General features: G+C 40.3%; 1 protein-coding gene and 1 long non-coding RNA gene across 4 annotated transcripts; one reads left to right on the top strand and one right to left on the bottom strand.

Annotated features, from left to right (window-relative positions):
* The first annotated feature begins 1 nt into the window (after position 1).
* On the top strand, positions 2-20327 carry DPH5 (diphthamide biosynthesis 5). The gene is made up of 7 exons (XM_005498774.3): positions 2-240; positions 2165-2289; positions 5521-5629; positions 15643-15763; positions 17948-17987; positions 19054-19157; positions 20080-20327. Exons 1-7 carry the CDS (start codon positions 106-108, stop codon positions 20301-20303), a joined length of 858 nt encoding a protein of 285 aa, XP_005498831.2. The 5' UTR covers positions 2-105; the 3' UTR covers positions 20304-20327.
* Positions 238-10689, bottom strand: LOC110361988 (uncharacterized). 3 transcript variants are annotated; one of them, XR_002418909.2, is made up of 5 exons: positions 10151-10689; positions 8993-9214; positions 5013-5178; positions 2456-2600; positions 238-837 (listed from the first exon to the last, which is right to left on the bottom strand). It is a non-coding gene; the product is annotated as an uncharacterized LOC110361988 (long non-coding RNA). The 3 variants fall into 3 exon arrangements; XR_010474356.1 differs by lacking the exon at positions 2456-2600; XR_010474355.1 differs by lacking the exons at positions 238-837; positions 2456-2600 and having other exon boundaries at positions 4897-5178.
* Positions 20328-22026: the final 1699 nt, after the last annotated feature.

Below are 22026 nucleotides of genomic sequence, written 5' to 3' on the forward strand. Positions count from 1 at the left end.
CGGCCAGGCGGGTGACAGCGGCGGGGAGACCTGACGCGTGGTGGGGTGTCCCGGCTGATCCCCGCTGCCCTCCCGTGACGGGCGGCGGTCGCGGCCTCCCCCAGCATGCTGTACCTGGTGGGGCTGGGCCTGGGGGATGCCAAGGACATCACGGTGAAGGGGCTGGAGGCCGTGCGGCGGTGCGGCCGCGTGTACCTGGAGGCCTACACGTCCGTGCTGGCGGTGGGCAAGGAGGCGCTGGTAGGTACAGCCCAAGTTACATACAAGTGACAATGCTGCACGGTAATCTGAATGTCAGCCTCCTCTAAACAGCGTGAAAAGTTATGGGAAAGCTCTCAAGAGATAACAGATTCTTTACTGCAGGCATTTTCTGGAAGTCTTCCTGTGCTGATGCTTTTAAAATCAGATCTCAAAATTCAAATGACACGATTTACTTAGTTTATGTTGTTGGCCTAAAACATATATTAAAAGCTATTTGATGTTGACCATCTAAATTGGCCCTCAGTTTGGTGAAAGAACTGTATGGACACACTGAGTCTACATTTCAGTTTTTGTCAGGAGGGTGCTTTTTATATATTCTCTAGTTAATGTGCTTTGATTTCCATTAAAGCGTGTAAATAGATTCCATGAGATGAAAACAAACAGAAAGGTCTGCTTCTGGGAATGCACCTGATAGGCTCTGTAGCGTGCATTTGCGTGCAGTACTGGACTAAAGCCAGGCTGCTCCTGTGGTAAACCCACCCAAATGGATGTAACACTGGTACTGAGTTCTCAGCACCAACTGCTTTGCTTTATAGATCAGCTCCTGTTGCTGCTGTGCCACTCGCTGAAGTGCATCTAGTGTAAAAAAAGAAACAAAACGAAACAGGGTGTCAAAAATGAGTTGTAGTTTGTTTAGTATAAAACTCAGCAGTACTCCAGGGTGGCCATCAAGCATTCTGAATCAGATACGAGTTTTGCTTATACAATTATTTGGTCCCCTTTCTATTGAATCTGTACACATTGCACTCTGTTTCACAAGGAAAACAATGCCCTCATTTACAGAGGTAGAGAAACTTATCCAAGAATGGTGAGGAAATCACCTCTAGGAAAGGGCACTGAACCCAGTAACTGAGGTCCCATATCTAGTACTTTTTTTTTAATGGAAGCACTGCTCCACTTCTCTAAGTTATGATGGTTCTAGTCAATTTTTTGTAGGCAAAGATGGAGCTATCACTAAAGTCACAGGAAAGGTCAGAGGAATATCTTTCTGGACCATAACTGACCTAATAGTTTTATCAATTTCTTAATATTTGTAATACCACCCAAATTTTCTGAATACTGTTCAGAACAAAACCACCTTTTTTGGTCTATGCCCTGGAAAACAACCTTCATCTGGTAACATAAAGACCTTGTGAAATATATGGTGAAACATGACTTACAGAGACAGGTATGTTTGGGATGGTCAAATAACATGTTTCTAGAACTAACTGAAGTTTTATTACACACATGAGTTTTATTTGCACATGGAAATAAAGGCATTTAGAACAGAGACACAGTGATTACTGAGCTGCTGGAAAAAGCAAAGGGGACAATCAAATACATGTTTCTCTGTATACATGACAACGTATTTCTTAGAGAGACCTAAAGATGAAGGATTAATATGAAATCAATAATTAGATGTGGTTAGTTACAATGTACTAAGGAAAAAATCAAAAAACCAAGGTTGTAGTCTATCTGGTGTCATATTTGTATCTGGTTTGATGTCAGTATTATAGCTAACTTAAGCAGTTAGGCTCAGACTTGTGAGAAGGGATGCCTGACAGTAGGATGAGCGGTTAAATTAACTATACTGAGAGTCTACCCAGGTACCTTCAGTATACGCAGGTGCAATTGAGCTACTTTTGGAGCAGATCCTCAACTGACACAGAAAGGACAAACAAGTCAGTACCAGAATAATGTGCTTGACTAATTTCTGTCAGCGCAGGAGCTGTTTTGTGGGAAGCTCATGTGTTCTTGCAAGGGGAGGCTGGGTTCGCTAGGCTATGGCTTAGACTGCTGGGGATGATAATAAAGGTGGCCTTTCCAGTGTCCACTGTCTGTGTTCCTGGGTGAGTACCCAGAGAGATACAAAACCACTCTGAAGTGTCTTATTTTGGTGTTTGTCATTAATTTCAATTTATAGGAAGAGTTTTACGGGAAAGAATTGATTTTGGCTGACCGAGAAATGGTGGAACAAGAAGCAGATAGCATTTTAAAAGAAGCCGATGTTTGTGATGTTGCGTTTCTTGTCATTGGTGATCCCTTTGGGTAAGACAAAAACAACATTTTAGTTATTGCTCTAGCTTGATCACTCTCTTTTTTCAATAGGAATTAGCCATATTCTATAACTGTAATTGTTTATGAAGAAGCTGATCTTCAGACCAAAACCACTTTCAATGTCTTTGTATATTTTTTAAAATTGCATTAGAAATACCTTGCTTTGGAGTTTCCTTGCCCAGATATTTCTTATAGGTAGGAATGTGGACCCTCCAGGATGTATCAATCTTTCCTTCAGCAGTCACTTATAATTTCATTCTCCATGCTAGCTTTTACAGAGAATGTTTTGTTCCAGGTTTTATCTGCTAACAGAAGAAATTCTAGGATATCACATAATTAAGACATTTGCTTTATTTTGAGAGAGTATTTTTAGTTGCTATTTGGACTTAAAACCCACAACTTTTATGCTCAGTTGTTTCAGAATGACTACTGATTGTTGGTTGTACAGTGCTTCTGCTTTGATATATGCTAGTTTTTGAAATAACTTAGGTGATTACAAATGTTTTTCAGTGTGGTTTATTAAGGCCTTTGTTTTCACTTTTTACTCCTGCTGAAAAGTATAGTCTTTTCCTATCACCAGAAGTATCTCCTGCTGTCTTTTTAGTCAGGCATCATCAATCTCCAATGTCAAGCCATACAGAGGAGCTTTTAGTCTTCAGCTGGTGATTCAAGTTTTATACCACAGTGTTAAGGGCACAAGAAAAACCAAATCACTGAGTACCCTATTTGTGAATGAAAAAATGGAGAGGGTTTATGAAAAAGAGGAGCAGTGTGCACATCTGTCAAAAGTGGGTAATTCATGTAAATACAGGTTGAAGGGGCCTGGCAAGAGAATATTACATTAAATCAGTACTTATGGGCAGATGATGCTGTGTTTTGGAAATATTAATTGTATTTTTAATGCATGTAAATATTAAAATTAGAATTCATGTAGAGTGTAGAGCCACGTTGCCTGTACCCTTGTGCTCTGATCCAGTGACTGATAGAAGTACACAACACGAAAAAAACCAACCTACATGTATTGAAATGTAATTGCTACTTGTAAGCAGTATCTTTGTCTTCCTCAGTTATCATTAGTTTCAGTGTCAAAATAATTCAGTTCTGATTAATATACTGCATTATTGTAGAAAAACAGCCTTTTCTTAATGAGTTGCTTCTTTCTAAATGTTTATGTTCTTGGGTCTTACTATTGCAGCACACAGAGCCCTAGGGATTTAGGGGTTCATGAGGTTACTAGGAAAGAGTACTGAACATTTCTGTTCTAAGGGAAGCCATACGGGAGGAAGATAGAAGCCACATGGCTGCAGCTGATCGTAGATTTTCAAGTATATTTGCTGGGAGGAAGAGTACTTGGCAGCCTTAGGAAATCTCAGGTGTTGGTGGTTAATGGTTAAAGTGATCAAACAAGTTGCGCCCTTGTCACTTTTCACTGCTGGTCACTGCAAGTTTTTATCTGCATATGTCGTACCAGCTATGGATGTGCTAGCAGGAACCTGACAATTTTAGTAGTATACTGGAAAGCCCACCTTCATCTAGCCTGGTGCTAACATTCATATTATGACTACCCATAAAATTTAAAATCTGTATCAGTGACAAAAAATACTAGTATAGCTCTGGGTGCAGAGCTGATGCCATGAAGCCTTTGCTAGTATTAGCTGCGTGCTTGTGAGGGCACTTCTGCTTTAAGCTGCAGCCATTATAGACAGATCTGTTGGGACAAAGTACTGGCTGGAGAAAATTTCAGTGAATAAAACCAGCTGATCCCTTGGTCAGGATTAGCATAACCACAAAATCCTCCAGTGCTCCTTGTCCTATGAATGTGAAGGGAATAATAACAAGGCCGTAAAACTGGTCCCCTCTTCTCTTAGCGCAGGTGTTCTTAAATCACCTTTGCTTATGGAAGTCAGGAGCATAGTTTGTTTACTAACCAGAGGGTTGGTTTAGGTCACTTTACTGCATTCTCCTAGATCTGGGAGGCTGTTTGTATCAGGGTGTCTGATTTCCCAAATTCAGATTCCTTTGTTTTTTTTGCCTAGTGAAACTGATTTCATTTTAAAATGATTGATCCCTACAGCCTTTCCAGCTGCTGCCACATATGTGTTCCAGTCCGAAGCACCTGATCTGCTGATTGGTGCCTGTCAGACATGCAGTGTCAAAACTATCAGACTGAAAATGAGGGGAGTTCTGTAAGGGTGGCTGAAACGGGCCAGGGTGAAAGCACTCTTCCTATTTAATTATTCTGATCAGCATACGCTGTTTGTATCTTTGCTTCCTCCTTTGGAACGGCCACACAGAAATGTGTGGCATATCTTGGAAATCAGATGGCCAAACCATTGTTCAGGTTTGATAAATTTAGGTAAGGGGTAGATGCGTTTTCATATTTCACATGCAAATGTGAATGGAATGCCTAGCGTGGAAGCAAGCACACATGCAAGCAAGATACGTATGTAAACATCGTTGCAATGCAAAGATTTGCTGGATCTATACGTACTTTCCATTTCTAATCCCAATTGCGTAAACTACAAGCTCAGTCATTCTTGCACCAGTCTCTGCAAGGTGTTTATTGAGCATTAGACCTCGAGCCAAACTTAGCTCAGTTCTAAGCTTAACGAGAATTTTTCTTAATTATTTCAGAATGAACCTGATCACTCAAAGTCAGTATAAAAGCTGTTTTAGTCTAAGGATGATTTTTTTAAGTACTGCATGCAGTTTACCTCAGTCTGTTCAAAGTTCTTGTTTGAGCATGTTGCTTTCCTAGCACGCACTGCTGCCAATGGGAGAAGGCCTGGCTGTGCAGCGAGTAAGGAAGTGGTGGAGTTTTGTTGAAGCCTATGCCAAACAGAGCTGACCTTTACAGTTCAACAGATGTCCGGCTGACACCTGCAGAAGACAAAGGATAAATGGAACTTTCCTTTTCAAATACTTGCCAAAGCTACTTTAAAAAGTAATGGTTGTGTTGGTGCTACAGTTTTAATGATGCCAGAAAGTTACAAAGAACTGTAACAGACCAAGGATGCTTGTATTTTCAGCTAGGGAGGATGACATGGAAACCTTACTGGAGTTTTTACTTTCTAGTAACAATTAGTCAAGTTGCCCTTTTGGGACCTCTGCATTGCCATAGTTGTGAAGGGTTTAATTTTACTTTCAAAACAAACTATAATGCTAGTACCACTTGATCACTTTATGTTTTCAATCCTTCTTTCCTTTCTGTTCTCAACACAGGGCCACGACGCACAGTGATTTAGTATTACGTGCAGTAAAATTGGGGATTCCATACAAGGTCATTCATAATGCTTCAATAATGAGTGCAGTGGGCTGCTGTGGTTTGCAGGTAATGTTTTTGTATATATGCTATTCCACAACTGCTAAACTTAGAATTGGTTAGCTGTTCTACTGCTGTGGCAGTGCATGTTGCAATCTGATGTTTGGAGATCTGTAGCAACTCTACACTCTTGTGAGAATTTGTTAACACTTCCTTTTCAGCATGTTACATGTCAGCAAAAGTCCCTTTTGATGAGCATATGTGTAAATGGATAGTAACACTTCTATTCTTGTCTGTCCCAGGAGACATTGATATTTAAGTTATTTTACAGATAGAGCTTTGCTCACATTGGCTTCCTTCTACTACTGGTGTCACCTAATAAGTTTATTCTTAAATTTGGTTGTTATCCTGTTAAGAGATGTGTTGGTCTTGTCATAAAAGGAATATATGCACAAGCCTGTCTATATGCCAAACTCAGATCATAACTAATTAAAAAATCTCATATATGATGCATTCTTTCTCTCCAAGGTTAGCCTGTCTTCACTCTCTGCCCATCTGCTGAGAGGAGGGATTTGCCTAGCCAAGGACTAGAAGAACAAATGACAGTTTTTGTGATTTTGAATGGCTGAAATAGAAAAGGTCTCGTGTCCCCCAGGAAAATACTTCACTACTTCTTTTTGCACATGTCCATTATTACTTTTCCCACATCAAAAATGTTATGGCAGTGTATGTAACGTGACTAATCACATACAATTAGTTGAAGCTTCCCCTTCTTGTCTTCATTCATTACTGCCCTCTCAAGGTTCAGAATCATTCCCCATGTATGGGAACCCCTAAACCAAGCTCCCACTTTAGCAAAATCCAAAGCAAGCACAATAACATATATGTATGACAAGCCAGAGTTGAGGGTTTAAACCCTAAATTTTCATCAATGAAGGAGGAGTCATTCCTTCCTAGCTTAACATAAAAGAACATTTTTTTTTTAATTTCAACAAACAACTGACACCTTCAGATTTACACTGACAAACTCCATTAGCCTTATTTCAATGCTGCGCAGCACCAGAAAATCTGTTGCAATAAGTTGGGTATTATCTCTGGCTTTGATCCCATCTGAATGGTTTGGAAATGTGAGAGCCCTGTCTGATTTGGCAGTTCAGCAATGCTGCATTGAACAGCTGTTCTGAGAGGTGAATGCTAATGCTAAAGGGAATGCTGCACAGGATTCACGTTCTTTATAGTTCTTCCCATGAGCACTTTTCTTAGTGATACCTGCCTATTGCTGTAAGATGGGCAAAATTATCTTTTAGGAAGGAAATAGGCTCCTTTGTGTCTAAAATCTACATGTACAGCAGCCAGATGGCAGCTGCCGCATGACTGCACTTACTGGGGCGGGTAACACAAGAGTTGGGGCTGGGGCTCACCCTTTCCCCTTTTGGCTTCATACTGGTACAAAGTTTGCTTCTGCTGTCAAGCTGCTGACAAGTAGTTTCTACTACCCGCTATCTTTTTACTGTTCTTTGATGGTCTTTAGGGAGGACAATGCAAGGCTCATATTCCCAAAAAGAAGAGGTGACTTAAGTTTTCTGAAAGTTTGCTTGCCCCACAACTCCAGCTAGGCATGGGAATGACAAGTGTAGAACTTCTAGTTTAATTTAAAAAAGAGCAGAAAGCTAACTGGGAGTATATTGCAAACATTCCATAAGGTTTTTGACATACGCAGAGTTTTGAAGATTAGTTTACTGTTTCCTTACACCATGCTGAAGGGGACAGACCATGAAGGAAATGTGATGTTATTGACTCTGGCATTAGTCTCCTTTTCCATTCTGGCTTGGGAGGGGCTGCCTTCTCATAAGTCAACATTCCTGTTGTTGTATACAGCAGTTTAGGAAATAGTGATCATATTGTATTACCCGACAGACTATAACCAACTATATGTTTAACTCTTTATTGCCCCTTATAGGCATAAACAGCAAGTGAGGGGTATCTTACAAAAAAAGTAGCCTGGATTTAATTAGAGTTGTGGTGGAACTTTATAATTTATTTCAACAGTCTTTACATTTATGGGTGTCTCCCACCATCAATTTAGCTTTGGAGTTACTGCATTCCAAATTGCAAAGTTGCTGTCAAGTGTAGCAGGGATTCCTCTTTTGCTTCACCACAGAAAAGGCTTGGCTTTTTTTCTTATTTTAATCTGATTGTGATACAAAACCTCTTTCTTTCTTACTAGAGAAAAACAGGAAACACCTTTATACGCTGTTCTGAAAGCCGTGTGCGTAGTGAGCTGTATCTGATGATTAGGCCCTCAGTAAAATGCAGCTACACCCCAGTCTGTTCACAAAAGAACATATTTCTTGTCAGAGCAATGTTTCTGTGCAGCCAACAACATGCTCGTAGTTGTGCAGTTTTCCTGCACAGTTGAGAGTTAGTGAAGTCAGTAGAGCATTTTTGATGGTCTGTCACCTTCAATTCAAAGATATATTTCTTGTTAAATTGTAAAGAAGGGTGAATATCTGTTTTCAAATACTTTTTTTTTTTTTTTTTTACCCTGTTGCCTATTTAACAGAATCAGTGCAGCTGTTTTGAAGGCTACACAGGTGAAGACTGTATTTGTACAAAGAATAGAGGTTTTTTAGTTTTGAAAAATGAAACTTTCGGAACTTCTAGGAAGCTCTCAGTTTGATACAATGAGCTATAGGTGTTGCAAGCAGGAGATAGTATAACTCAGCACAATATTAGTCTGACTGGGCATAAGGCTCTATGACCTGCTGTGGCTCCCTCTTTTACACTGCTCTTGCTGTGCTTCACTGTGTCAGATTTTTTTTTTTTCCCAAGGCTGAAGAAAATAATTTCCCTCAAAACCAAATACAGCCTGGGGGGGGGAGAAGTCAGGAAACGTGCCTGTGTGTGAGTGCCTCTTGGCATGTTCTCTACAGGTTCACCTCTTGTCTGGAGTCTGACACATAGGTATGTTGATCACTCTGACGCTGGTTGTAGTGAAAAACTGCCACCAGCGAAGAAAGTCATGTAGTTTGGTATCTACACATGCTGCCAGGGAGGTCAGGGAAAGGGGACACAAGTCCCCAGGGGAAGGCAAAAATTCTCAGAGAGCACTTCTGCTGGGTGGGAACTAGCGAGACAGTTCAGCTTTCCACATCAGCAGCTGCACTGTAGTTCTGTAGCTTTGGAAAATTCAGTATTTTAGGTAACAGCCTTACCTTTGTTCTACCACTGCTCTGCCACCCTGTGAACAAGACATTGCCTTGGCTTTATCCGACTAGGATTCAGCATTGCAAGCTGAGACCAAAGGGAGAGCCTAGCCTGACTTCCATGGCTTTATCTATACCCACACTCAGTTTTTCAGAATAGGGCTGATCGCTAATGCTTTTAGTCCCAGAATAAAGAGGAAGAAAACTCAGGATCTCCAATTTATACCTTTTTCCTTCCTTCCTAATCTGCATGACATCTGGGTTAGTTGAGGAAGGTGACTGGCCAGAGCTCTCAGGACAGAATTCAATCAGACCCGGTTCTGGTAATGTGTCTTTGAGGTAGCAGTGTGGATGGTCTCACACACACGAGGAAGACTCTGCATCATAATGACCTGTGATGCACGTGAAGGAATGATGCAACTTGAAATGGCTTGAGATAATGGCATGACTGTAAAAAACAAGGATTGAAAACTAAAGTGCAAAGCTGGACACAAACCATGGGATGAGACAGAAGACTAAAATGATCCACTCATTTCTGGGAGAGTGGTGTTGCTGGTTTTGGAAGCATTTACTTTATGTTTTAGTAGAGTAGCTAGGAAAAAAACATGCCATGGCAAAGACCTGAGTTTCTTTTCAGACATACCCACTTTCCACCTGAATAGCTTCAGAACAAACATCTGTGTGTGCCCTTGTTTCTTCCAGTGACTCATCTCGGGCTTTTTGTTTGCAGTCCAGTTGATTCTTATAAGACAATCACAGTTAAAGAAAGTTTTGTCTTTTCACTACTAGCTGATCACTTAAATGCAAAAGCAGTGCTTAGTATGTTATTTTTAAGTCTCAACAGATGAGTACATCTTCAGTGTCAAGTAGAAAAATATTACTTAAGGAAGCTGAAGGACGCTATCATTATTCGCCGTGCTCATAGTCAAACAGAAAACTTGTAGTAGCTGCAGGAGCGGAACCTCTCAGCTCCACCCTGTCTCTGTGCCCTAATAGTCAAAAATACTTACTGCTCTTATAGGAAGGGCTCTACACAAAATGTTTTTTATTCACTGACAGTTAAACTGCTTTCCATAACTGGTTGGTTTTCTCACTTACCTGCCAGCTTCTGAGCCTTTTAGAAGTTGGCATTTGCTTGTCAAACTCACTAAAGCTTAAAATAGTGCTAGTCACGCTGCTTCATTAATGACAACTGGTGTTCAGCTTAATGCCATTTGTCACCAGCAAACATGACCCAGAAACATCCATTTAATCAGAAGAGATTTTTTTCTTCATTTAGGTATCTTTGTTTCAGATTATTAACCCAAGTGGCCAGGGTGGGAAGGAATCATTTGATGTTGCTGGGAAGAGTCTTAGGGGGTTATTAAAGATAAGGTGACATTACCTTGGAGAGAAAATTCTGTCCTGGCCGAGTTTGCTTGGAGTTTCTGAATTTTTTGATAGCTGAATTTTGTTCTGCTTGTGGAGTGGCTGTTTCCTAAGTGCTGATACAGGAGGCAGCCAAGAGAAAAACATGTTTTTCCTTTCAACTGCTTTTATGTGATTTGTCTCAGCTGCCTCCTAAAGACTGCAATCATGTGGAATGGGCTTCCCTCAGCCAAACATCCTTTTCTTCATGGTTCCTTTCTCTCTGGCATGTACTACAGGCACAGGAGGTTTTGGGGACAGCTGAGCCAATCTGTTGGCTTGCAGTACAAAAAGGAGTCATAACCCTGTGTGTGTGAATGGTAAAAACTTCCAGTTTCATGTGAAGGTTCTCGTGAGAGACATTCAAAATTGCTAAAGATCTGTGGTACTAAATGAGATAGTGTAAAGGGCTAGAGCTAGGCTTGTGGTTGTTTCATATGACCAATTACAAGGAAAAATTAAGCTTGTCTGATTCTTGCTACCTTTTTGTTGATGATTGTTTTACTGTCCTTTGTCCTTCTGAGCTGTTCTCTTGCAACAGTATATAATATAAAAAACAGTAGGAGCCCTTTAATCTCATGCATACGGTCTGGAGGGTTGTTAACTGGTTACAAAGGGTAAGGTGAAAAATCTGACATGTTAGGTTCCTTTTTTTGAGGATGTACATTGCATAGCATCACATCAAAACACTTATGACAAGGATAAACAAAACATGTCTTCGTTTTTCTGTGTATGGTCGTTGGGATTTATCAAGAAGCAACCTGGGATAATACCAGGTGCTCTACAGTCTCCAAATTCCATTGAGGGCTAGCCTTAGGAGGAATAGCCTTAGGAGAAAAAGCCTCAGGTTTTTGTCAGAGGGATGTGAGCAGGCTGTGCAATATTTTCATTTCCAGAAGAACTCTCTGCAGAGTTACCTGTGGCTGTCTCAGCATAGAACATAAATGAGTGGCAGTTCAGGTTTACAGGTGTTTGCATGTGTATCCAGGTGCCAGGTCTGACAAATGTCATGCTAAGACTCCTTTTCACCTTCTTCCCCGGATGTGTGTCCAGTCCTGAAGCTGTTTGAAATTTTAGGAAAGGAGGTAGGTTCATAAGCGACAAATTGCTTTGTCACTGTTGCAGCTGATACAGCAGTAATTCTGGGAAAGATGCTGTAAAAATAAATGTCTGCGTTTTGAAATGTTTACTTCTTGGTTTCTCTGCAGCTGTTGCCCTACTGACCTTCATCATCTCGCCTCTTCTCTCCTGCTCGCTTTAGTACTTTTTAGAGGGGATGGGGGATCTTCCTTTTTTAATTTCCCTATTTAGTCTCAGCTTGTTCCTTCTTTTTATCCCCTATATTTTTCTGGAGATTAGCCACACCAGTATTTTAAGTGAGAACTGTTGATCTGAACAGCTTCAGGTGTCTGATGATGTTCAGACTGGCCATTAATGAAGTCACTCAGTAGTTTCATTGAAATTTCACTTGCATGCAGGCTTTCCAAGCTGAGACCATGGTACAGCACTTTTTGTCTTGTAGTTTGTTCTGATCTCTCAATTTGCAATCAATTCTGTTTATATAAACAACAAGTAAAATAAGAAATATCATTAACAGAAGGGTTAAAAATACAAGCCAAAACCAGGCACCTCAGTACCAAAAGTTGCCAGACATTCTTTCCTATTATGTGTGTAAATAAAATAGGAAGTTATAGCTGCTTCTGAGATGATGGAAGTGTGAGTTGAGGAACAGCTTTCTGCTGTATTTTGTGAGAGGCAGAAAACTCCAGCAGACAGAGCACTGCCTTGGAGCAGAGAGTTCTGGCTTCCTTTCCTTATTTCAGCTATTGCATTGCAAAATTTAAGTGCACAAAGCTTTGCTTAAGCCAAGTACTACTTGGGCTGGGGGTGAGGACTATTTCCAAAGACCAAGGTCTTTCAAAATGACCTTTTGAAATTTTTCTGTGAAGTTTTTGAGCATTAGCGAGAAGGTAAGCAGGTTGGTTTCCAAGCTGAGAACACAAAATGTCTGTCCAACTATTACACTGAGCCCCTTTGAAATTTTGTCACTTTTGTGCCTGAGCAGAATGTGGGCACTCTAACAAATCTGATGATTAGTCAAGTGTGATGCCTGAGATGTTTTAGCTGGCCCTGGACAGATCTTGCCCACTCCTAACCCCAGCTGCTTAATGTGGAGTGCAGCACACGGGAGACCGCTGTGAAACTTCATCTGCTGTTGCCTCTCTTTAAAGCTGTGCCAGAAATTGTGCAGCATGATCCTTTCACTGGAAATATACAGAGCTCTTCATTGGCTTATAAGACTTCCTTTTAGCAATCTCAAAGCATGACATTAATCCATAGGTGTGTTGTAATACACCTTGATTAACAAATGTGTGTCACAATTTTATTCCAATGACAAGCATGTTTTCTGGAATTTTGGGGCCCTATTCAGTCTTTTATGGTTGGTGGAAAGAATATTTTTAAATTTCAGTGGGTTCTGGCTCTGGTGGACCTGCTGTCCACTGTGACTGCTGAATCCATAGGGCAGAAGTAGAGTTCTTGGTGGTTACTGCTCTCTCTGCATCAAGGCTTTTGTTTAAAGTCTGATAGTACGTGCTAGATTTCAGGAGGTAGCAATTAGAACACACCACAGGGAACTGTATTAGGAACAAATTGAACCTGCATGAGGTACAGGGAGACAGTTAAAAGTGTAATTTCTAATACAGTTATGTGTTGTTTCTTTAATGCAGGCTTGCTCTGGTGGAAGAGCAGTGCCTCTGTTTCCATAAATGTCACACCTCTGCAGAGATCAAATGCTGGATGAGAAAGAAATATTTGTTCGTGTCTGTAAAAGTGCTTGTAAGGTGATTGGTTACACATAGTCAAGCACAATAAGGGTATCCATTTACTGCTTCAGTTCCACAGCATTCAGAGATCGTTGGTGTACCTGAAAGTTTCCTAAGTAGTATTTTCCCATCTTTAATTTTAAATAAAAATATGTATGCATTAAGGGTAGTAAATCTATTCTTTAGAATTTAGTTAGTAGAGGCAAAGTTGCAAAGGCATTTCTAGAAGGTTAATAAAATATGCCCCATTCCATCTTGTTGGTGTAGAAGTTACTTGTGTGCTGCCCAGGTGCTGAGAAAACAAGTGTATTTTTGTGAGACTGCAAGTGCAGTTTTCTATTATATCAATACTTCATGAAAATATTTTGAAGTTGTTTCTAGCGCATAGACAGGGCATTTCTGACACTGTTTTATTCTTTTTTGACATTCAGACTTCAATTTTAATGCAAAACCTGGTAAACAATGGACAGATTCAGTGAAGCTGACTGGCAGTGCTTGCACAAAAAGGATAACTTGCTTAACTTCTTGCTGGCAAAGATCATGGAGAATCTTTGTAATGAGCAATGGAAAAGACAGAAATACCAATCAGAAGGAGTACTGTAGAGTATAAAGTTGAATGCCCAACTTGTTTTTCAGTATGTGGCAGAATGGTCTAAAAGATCTGATTCCCAACAAAATACTTATCAGACAGTAACATTTTGCCCATTTCTGGACATCCTTTTCTTTGCTAAAAGGCAGAGGTGGAATTTGCTCTCCTTCAGGTTATCAGAATGCCAAAGGGACTGGGATAAGATTTGAGGTTGATCGAGGCCACATTCTGTGCTGGAGGGGGCGGCTGCTTTGGGAAATGAGTGCAGGGGTGCTCAGGTGGCAGAGGGTAAGCTGGGCGGTCAGGCTGCTCCGGGACATTCATCAGTTGCTGATGACTGAAGGGGCACTACCAAGGAGATGGAAGGTTAACTTGCTTGCAGGTGCTCTGACGGTGCAGGGGAAAAAGGGAAACTCCTGGTTCTAAAAGTTTTTCTTCAAGTTCTAGCAAGCCACATGAAAAATGGGCAAAACATACCTTGTTTTTTTCTTGTTCTAGAACGCAGCCTTGAAATAGTTAAAAGATTACATCAGGAGCAATTAATTTGGTTCAACCTATATTTAGTTTACTGGAAGAACCTTTAGATTGTGAAATGTGCGCTGTGTGTTCTTGTCCTTGTGCTAGAATGAAATAATTGAAAGAGGAAATGTTTTCACTAATGTTCCAGGAATCTTTGAATAAACACTGTTCCTATCAGCACAAATGGTTAAAATCTGAGCTTTTGGTCCCTTGAAAACAAACCTGTTTCTGCTTTGATTCAAATTCTGCTCTGCCAGCGTAGAGGACTTAAAACCGCAACCTAATGCCACAGTAAAATAAGTATGTATAGGGGAATCCCCGGGTGGCGCAGAGCTGCCAGAGCCGCTTCTGCACGGGCTCGTCTGCTCTGCCACCAGCACACACTGTGCCCCCCGGAGGGGGCTGGAAAAGCAGTTTTTCCTTCCAGGGTTCCAGAGAAAGCGGGAGGTTAGTCTGTATAGCTGTTTTTTCTCTGGCGGGCTTGAGCAGACAGAATATTGGCAAGCTGCAAAATCCATCTGGCCCCGTTCCAGAGTTGAACTGACCAAAATTGATGCATGGTTCTGCCCTTTTTCAAGTTGGTTACAAAAGCTTCCAAGCCAGATGCTGCCATATGGCTTTTGCTTTTGCAAAGTGGTTGGCAAGACTTGCTTCAAATGTCTTCAGCCAGATTAGAGACTTACAGTAAGAAATATAGTCAGTGAGTATGTTTGACATAGCATCTGCTCGCAATATTCTTCTTACCATAGGTGCGTAAAAGCTGTTGCATCCCTCTGCTTCATGCACAGTCAGTCCCTGTCTTCAGATCTTCACATCCACCATCTCTTCAGACTGTGACTTCTTTGGCATGACACAGTTTTCATCTGCAGGAAAGGGCTGTTTTAATACAAATACTACTGTATCAGTAGAATTGAAACATTGTCAGTATTATGGCATTATTAGAAGTTGCCTTCTTAACCAAAATAAGAAATAATAAGTAATAATTTTGGTGCTAATCTTGCAAGGTTTTGACTTTAAAAGGTCCTCAGAATTAAGTAACGGAGAATAGAATGTAGCATAGAATGTAGAATAGAATGTATTAATATACATTGGAAAGGCGAATGCAGAGATAGGTGAGAACTTTACAGGTAGTTCCTTAGTTGTTCTTTGACATGCTTCAGTGTTTGCAGAGTAAAAGAACAACAGCACATCTCTATTATGAAGAAGAAGAAAGTTCACTAATTACAGATTTTGTTAAAAAGAAAGGTGGGAATGCAAAGGAATGCACTAAAACCAGTCAAGGGATAGAAAAGCACAGGACAGCTTTCTTAAAAGGAAGGATTATTTTTAGTGTGATGTTTTGTATTTTATCTATGAAAGAGCAAACTTAAGCATTGTATAGGAGAGTACTCTCCTGTGGTATGAAACTTCCTTCTTAACTAGGCTCAGGACTTTTCAAGGTTGAAAATTGTTGACACTTTTTGTGGCATTTTATTGCATGTGCTATTTTTTGTTCTTAGTGTGTATGTGTGCTACTGCATTTTCTTTGTTTTACAGTTGTACAATTTTGGAGAGACAGTTTCTATAGTTTTCTGGACGGATACATGGAAGCCAGAGAGCTTTTTTGACAAGATTGAGAAGAACAGGCAGAATGGAATGCACACACTGTGCTTACTTGGTAAGCAGCAGCTCCCCCGGTTCCTTAGCTACCACCTTCCGCAGTGTCCAGAGACAATCGTGGTGGGCATGAGATGAAGCCTAAGATTAAACAAATGTTCTTAGCTAACATGAATCTTTGAAAAGATACCAAAAATGGGAACGTTAGCATATGTGTACGTAGAATCAGTTCAGCCATTGTTCATGTTAGAGCGGCCAGGAATTTCTTAATTCCTCTTCAGGAAATCTGTAAGAAATGATGCCTTTGTAGAAGTCAGGAGCAGGAGGCCCATATTTGCTCTACAGACCACGTTGACTTTAAGCTAGGTCTAGCTCAGGATCCAAACCAGAGTGCAGTGAATAGCAGCTATCTTTTATTGACTTAATTAGGTTAGAGCTCAACACATTGGACTTTCTGGGAAGCTAAATCATACATTTAACTGCATTGCTGTAAGGTGGCAGTCTTTTTCCTAAATTATCTTACCTAAGGATGTTTGGCAAAAGGTAATTGTCACTTGAGAAGCCTCAGTGCTGTAACAAACCCTTGCTGATGATGAGCAGAACCAGAATAGTGTTCCTAGCTGAGCACTGTCCCCAGGCTCTCCCGTGGGGCTGCCTCATCTTTATCTGACCCAACAGTCCTCAGCTAAAGCCGCTTTCCAAGTAGCTCCACCAACCCAGGTAACTCCTTAAGGATTATGGAGCTGCCTGCATAGAAACTGTAAGGCACTTGCATATCGGTATATGTAGTTACATACTTTTGTGTATCATCTTTAGACACTGCAGTGCTAAATGAACTAATATTTTAAGTAAAAACAAAGTCTGTGGTAACTGGAGGATCCTGATCAGGAAACAATTTAAACGTTTAAGCATCACTGCACATCAGACCTTCCAATGCCTTCAAAGTTGTTTGTTTTCAAAATTGGCTAAAAATCAGTATTCTGGTAACTTGTTTTAAAGAAGGATAACTTTGCAAGTGTTTTAAACAAGGATTATTACAACTATAATATGTTAAAACCAAGTATTCCTTAGATATTTTGTGTAATCATTTATACGAGCTCCCTTTTTAATTTTTTTGTACAGTAACGAGTAAGAATTTTGAAACCATAAAACTGCATTATAAATCTCATGTTTCAGGGGCAGTTGTGGTACTTGCATCTAATTGTAGCTCCCAGCTGAAAACTACCCATTTCTAAATTAATTGTTCCCTTAATACTACCTGGTCATTGTGGTCTGTGTATTGTTTATCCAACTAGACTAGATTACCAGATAAGCAAATGTGACATAAAAAGGTTAGTGCTGGTAAACATCTGAACTCAAAGTGACTTGACAAACATATAAGCAATTTGGTAAACTGCGCACTAAGAATCTTGCAGATTTGCATTTATAATCCCTGTCTTCAGAGTCACTTTGCTTTGGGAGTTCATTGTACAGGGCGTTTCAAAAAGGTGGACCTAGTTTGAAATCACTGTGCTTTGAAATTGGGTGCATCTTTTTGAAACACCCTGTATAACTTAAGCAATATTTTTAATAAAAATCAGGATTAAAAATGTATCCAGCCTTCACTATGATAGTATTTGGGGGGCATTTGAATACAGGTAACATTTGATTGCCTCTTGGGGAGATTGTGGTCAATTAGAATTTCATAAAATTGCAGGCGCACAGAGTCTTACCTGACCCCTTCTCTGGTTTATTTTTGCCCAAATCCTTTTATTTCCCGAAAGAGAAGATTGTTCTAGATTTTGATTGGACAGGAAGGAAGTGCTAACGAAAGTCAGGTTCCTGCAGGGCAGTGATGTAACCCCTGCCCATCAGTCATACTGTTCTACCTTTGGGACCACAATGTACTCATAATTTAATAGTCTCAGTGCCCCGGTGTGCTTACACATGCTGGCATTTAGTTGTCCTATGGTAAATATGCCTGCTTTTTGAATACTTCGCAGTATTTTTATTTGTCCGTGTTGCTCTGAAATCTGTGAAACTTTCCCTATCTTTGTGTAAAATCACATGCATAAAATCACAATACCTTGTGATCAATTAACATATGAAACAGTAGAATGTAATCCATGTTCCTTTTCCCTGTAACAGCTAAAATGTTGTTATAAAGTCTATAGAATCTGCTAATTAAATTAAGCTTTACCTAGACAGAAAACCAAGTGAGAAGTTTGTAGGGAACCTGCATTTAAATGTCTGTTTCGTTTTACAGATATTAAAGTGAAGGAGCAGTCTCTGGAGAATCTAATGAAGTGAGTGAGTCACCATTTTGAAAATACATAGAAACATACTATGTATTTACAAAGGGTTTTTGGACAAGGAACAAAGGTTCTTTGCCCATAGTCTAATGCTGAACTTACCTGTCTTCTGTACTTCTTTGTGGCCACCATCTTTTGTTTCTTACAAGGAGTGGAACTCTCTTGTTCATTACAATAGGACCTGGCTTTATTTGCAGTAACTGAATGAAGTTGCAGCAGAGCATTTTTTTTAACTGTTCCTGTGAGAAGCACCAAGTCAGGATGGGGTCAGCTTTCTGCTGGGCAAATGAAGTGTTATTTTACTGCTGTTCTGTTCCATCCTCAAACAGATCAATAGCTGAAACACTGTTCTGAATTAATTGTTCCTTACACTGGCTAGAAACGGTCTGAAGTACCGAATACATAGTACCCTTTTTAAACATTTAAATAAGCGATGCATAGAAAATGCTCTTAAGTTCATTTAACTGTGTTCAGAAAAGCTCTTGCCACATCTTAATAATCTCTCTGCAATCTGTATGTTTTGACAGTGGCGAATATAAATGGTTACTTTATACACATGCTCTAGCTCTGGTCTAAATTAACATTTGTGACGTCTCACAGTATCATTGAGGTTTGTTTATTCTGGAGTTTCAAAATAAAATCCATTTGACTGAATCCACAGTTGGCAAGGAAAGCGTTTCATTTAAGAATATATTTCTAGTCTGTAATCATCTGTCTACAGGGCATTTGACAGAAAAACAGCAGTTTGCCCTTGAATTTGAGTCTAATGCATCTTTCAGGAGTAGCTGCAAAACCTGCATGTTGCTTCCAGCAGCTGAATTTGCTTTTAGGACAAATGATCTGCCAGCTGGAGGCCCTGCTGTTTCACAGGTGTGGGGAGAGCACAAGGGGCTTCTGTCTTCCCTAAAAATTGCGCTTTGTGTAAAAGGCCCAGCCTGGGAGCCTGGGCCTGTTTAAGTTCAGTTTGCTGGTCTAGAGGTTTCTTGAAATAAACTGTAAGAATGCTAGGGGTAATGAAATGGGTTATATGTGAAATTTCTCTATTTTTCTATCCCTGCAGAGGAAGAAAGATTTACGAGCCACCACGCTACATGAGTGTGAATCAAGCTGCAGAACAGCTTCTTGCCATTATTCAAAACAGAAGGCTCCAAGGACAAGAACCAGGTACTACTGCTGCAGTGTTTATATCTGCTGCCACCTCTCTCAGGTCACACTTACTGATGAGCTTCTGAACTCCGCTCCTTCCCTCTTCATCTTGGCATTCTCTTGCTCTGCAGTGGAAGTGGGTGGCCTCAAATCCTTGTCGTGAGATGGATTTGGCAGAGGGTGCACACAATGTAGTTCAGTGAGCGCAGATGAACAAGCACCGCTGACTCTGGGAGGTTTAGTCAAAGCCTCTGTTTGGGAACCCTGTGCTGTTTCTATCTCTCTTTAACTGTGAGCTCTTTGATCCATTAAAGTTGCAGGAGGTGAAAAGATTCTGAGCATTTTAGGTCAGTCAAGCTTCAAAAATCTCTGCTACATTTTATTTAGACTGGTGACACTCAGCTCTACGTGAGTAGCAGCATGAATGGAGGGTAACCCAACAATGCAGAACTGTGATTTTGACCTTGAATTCTCAACACTAGTCAAGAGCACACTGTGAAAGGTGTTTATTGAGACCAAGAGTGAAGTTACAGCAGCTATAAATGACTCTGTGTCACAGAAAACTTGTTTCTAATAGCAATTCATTTAGCTATATTCCTCCTTTTAAATATGTATCCCTTAAATACTGTTAAAATGAAAATCCTTTCACTTTTTCCTTTTTTTGTAGCATGAATCCGAAGCAGCATTTTCCTCAAAGTGGACACAATTCCTGAATGAACTTTGTATTCTAATTCTGCTGCCTTCCCATTCTTGATTATAAACATCCCTAAGATACAGCTTTATTCCCTCTGAAAAACAAGCTGCTTTCTAGGCTACTCCCATGATGTATTAGTTGGGAGGTTTAAGACAGCAGTGTTAAGGTTTAAGCATTTTGAGTAATTTTTCCTTTATGATAGGACCATTAGTCAGTAAATTAAGCATTTAACCTTCTTTCTTACAGGAATTACTGAAAACACAATTTGTGTTGGCCTTGCACGTGTGGGTGCTCCGGATCAGAAGATTGCCTCAGGCACACTCCATCAGATGTCAGCTGTGGAACTGGGCAGCCCACTCCATTCCTTGATCGTGACAGGCACTATGCATCCGCTGGAATTGGAAATGCTTAAGCTTTTTTCTGTAGATAGCTCCAGTTTTGAAAATAATGCATTTCAAAGGACCACTTAAATAAAAATGAAGCATTTAAATTTTTATTTCATCTTAATTTCATGATAGCATAAAGTTATTCCTGTGAATATTTAAAGCTTGCCTAAGTGCAGTTAGATTGTATATCGCTTCAAAAGACACCACTGTGGGAACATGGACCTGCTTTTACCTGAGGCTACAAACTGCAAACTGCACCTGCTGGTATCAGCTTCTGACACACAGACACCTCCCGAAACCTTTAATCCTGTAAAACCTTTGTCTGATTCAGCTAATTGACATCTACATTAGTCTTAGGTTGCTGACTAAGGTAAGAAGTGCAAGTAGAGAACTGAAGAAGTGTACCAGGTATGTCTGGCATCACTTTTGCTGTAGTACATTACCCAAGCCTACTGCGTACACTGGTGTAAGTGCATTTGAGATATTAAATTTTGCTTTTCAGCATTCCTGAAGCTTAGTAGTTCTCTCACCCATAGAAGCCATCACTGCGCAAAACCTGTTAGGTCTATATTCATCTTTACACTTGGGAGGGTGGATACAGACAGGTGAAAATGTTCTTTATGCCAAAACCAAGAAAAGCAAGAACTGGCCCTTCAGCCAGCTGGGGAAACAGTGCGGGAAGCTGCACAGAATTTAAACAATTTAAACAAAAACTCCATTTCTTTGTGCACTAACACGAGCATTTATGAAGTGCTGGACTCAAACTGCAGCAACCACAATTAACCTCAACCCAATTCTCAGGAAATGCTGCAAGAATTCTCTTTAAAGTCAGCTAATGCAGGACGGTGGTTGCTATTTCCACTAGTCTTGAGAGTATGAATGACAACAAAGCAGACCTGTACGCATATTTTTTTAAACTGAAGATTTATTGGAAAGAAATTTGATCCCATATCTTTTCAGCAATATAGGATATTTAACATTTTATATAGACTGTATTCAAGTAGAAAAGATTACATTAAAAATTTCTAATATTGCACTTGGGACAAGTCATGGCTAAGCTACTAACATTAGCATTCCAGAACAAAATCATACATAGTCTTCAGAATTTTAGTGAGCTGCCTTGTGTTATTAAGATTCCTTTACAGGTATTTTGATACACTGTATTTAACTTAAGCTCACTGCTTAGAGTAATTCCTGTAATTTCAAGGTAAAGGCAAGCGATATGCTGAATGCAAGCACTATGCTGTATGCTACCAGGGATAATTTTGGCAATAGTTCACATTTGAGCCAAAATACTGTAGCGATTCATTTAACTCTTGTACAAGATCCCAGCATACACACAAAGGACTTCAATGCACATGGGAAGTGAAATACACAAGTCTTTTACACATTACCACACAGGCGGGAACCTTTTGTGGCTCACTGAAACAGACAAGTAGATGCCCCAGTGTGTGCACACAGGAGACAGTCTCCACTCGCCACGCACAGCAGAAGTGTCACTGGCACCTTTTCACATTCTAGCGGCCTCTGGCCAGTGAAGCCCAACAGGGATGGTCCCTGCAACAAAGCCTCAACGGGGGAGAAACCCAAAACAGTCCCGGCAAGTTGCAGATGGGGACTTCCATGGAGGTGTAAAGGACGAATTAACCACTGAGGCTGTGTAAGGGATCAGAGAAATGGATTATAAAAAAAAAATAAAAAAAATAAAATCCCTCCATGCTCATTCCCAAACACGCTTAGAAGGGGTGGGATAATCAGGAATCACAGCAAGAGGGGAAAACAGGAGAGGACTTAATTAGTAACTAAA

This window comes from Columba livia, chromosome 8, assembly GCF_036013475.1.
Source record: "Columba livia isolate bColLiv1 breed racing homer chromosome 8, bColLiv1.pat.W.v2, whole genome shotgun sequence".
NCBI lineage: Eukaryota > Metazoa > Chordata > Aves > Columbiformes > Columbidae > Columba > Columba livia.

What these genes read in the sequence shown, in the direction of transcription:
- DPH5 (XM_005498774.3), top strand. Translation starts at nt 106, where the DNA reads ATGCTGTACCTGGTGGGGCTGGGCCTGGGGGATGCCAAGGACATCACG. An exon ending in GTCATTGGTGATCCCTTTGG is followed by an intron (nt 2,290 to 5,520) that starts GTAAGACAAAAA and finishes TTCTCAACACAG; the next exon opens with GGCCACGACGCACAGTGATT. An exon ending in TCTCTGGAGAATCTAATGAA is followed by an intron (nt 17,988 to 19,053) that starts GTGAGTGAGTCA and finishes CTATCCCTGCAG; the next exon opens with AGGAAGAAAGATTTACGAGC.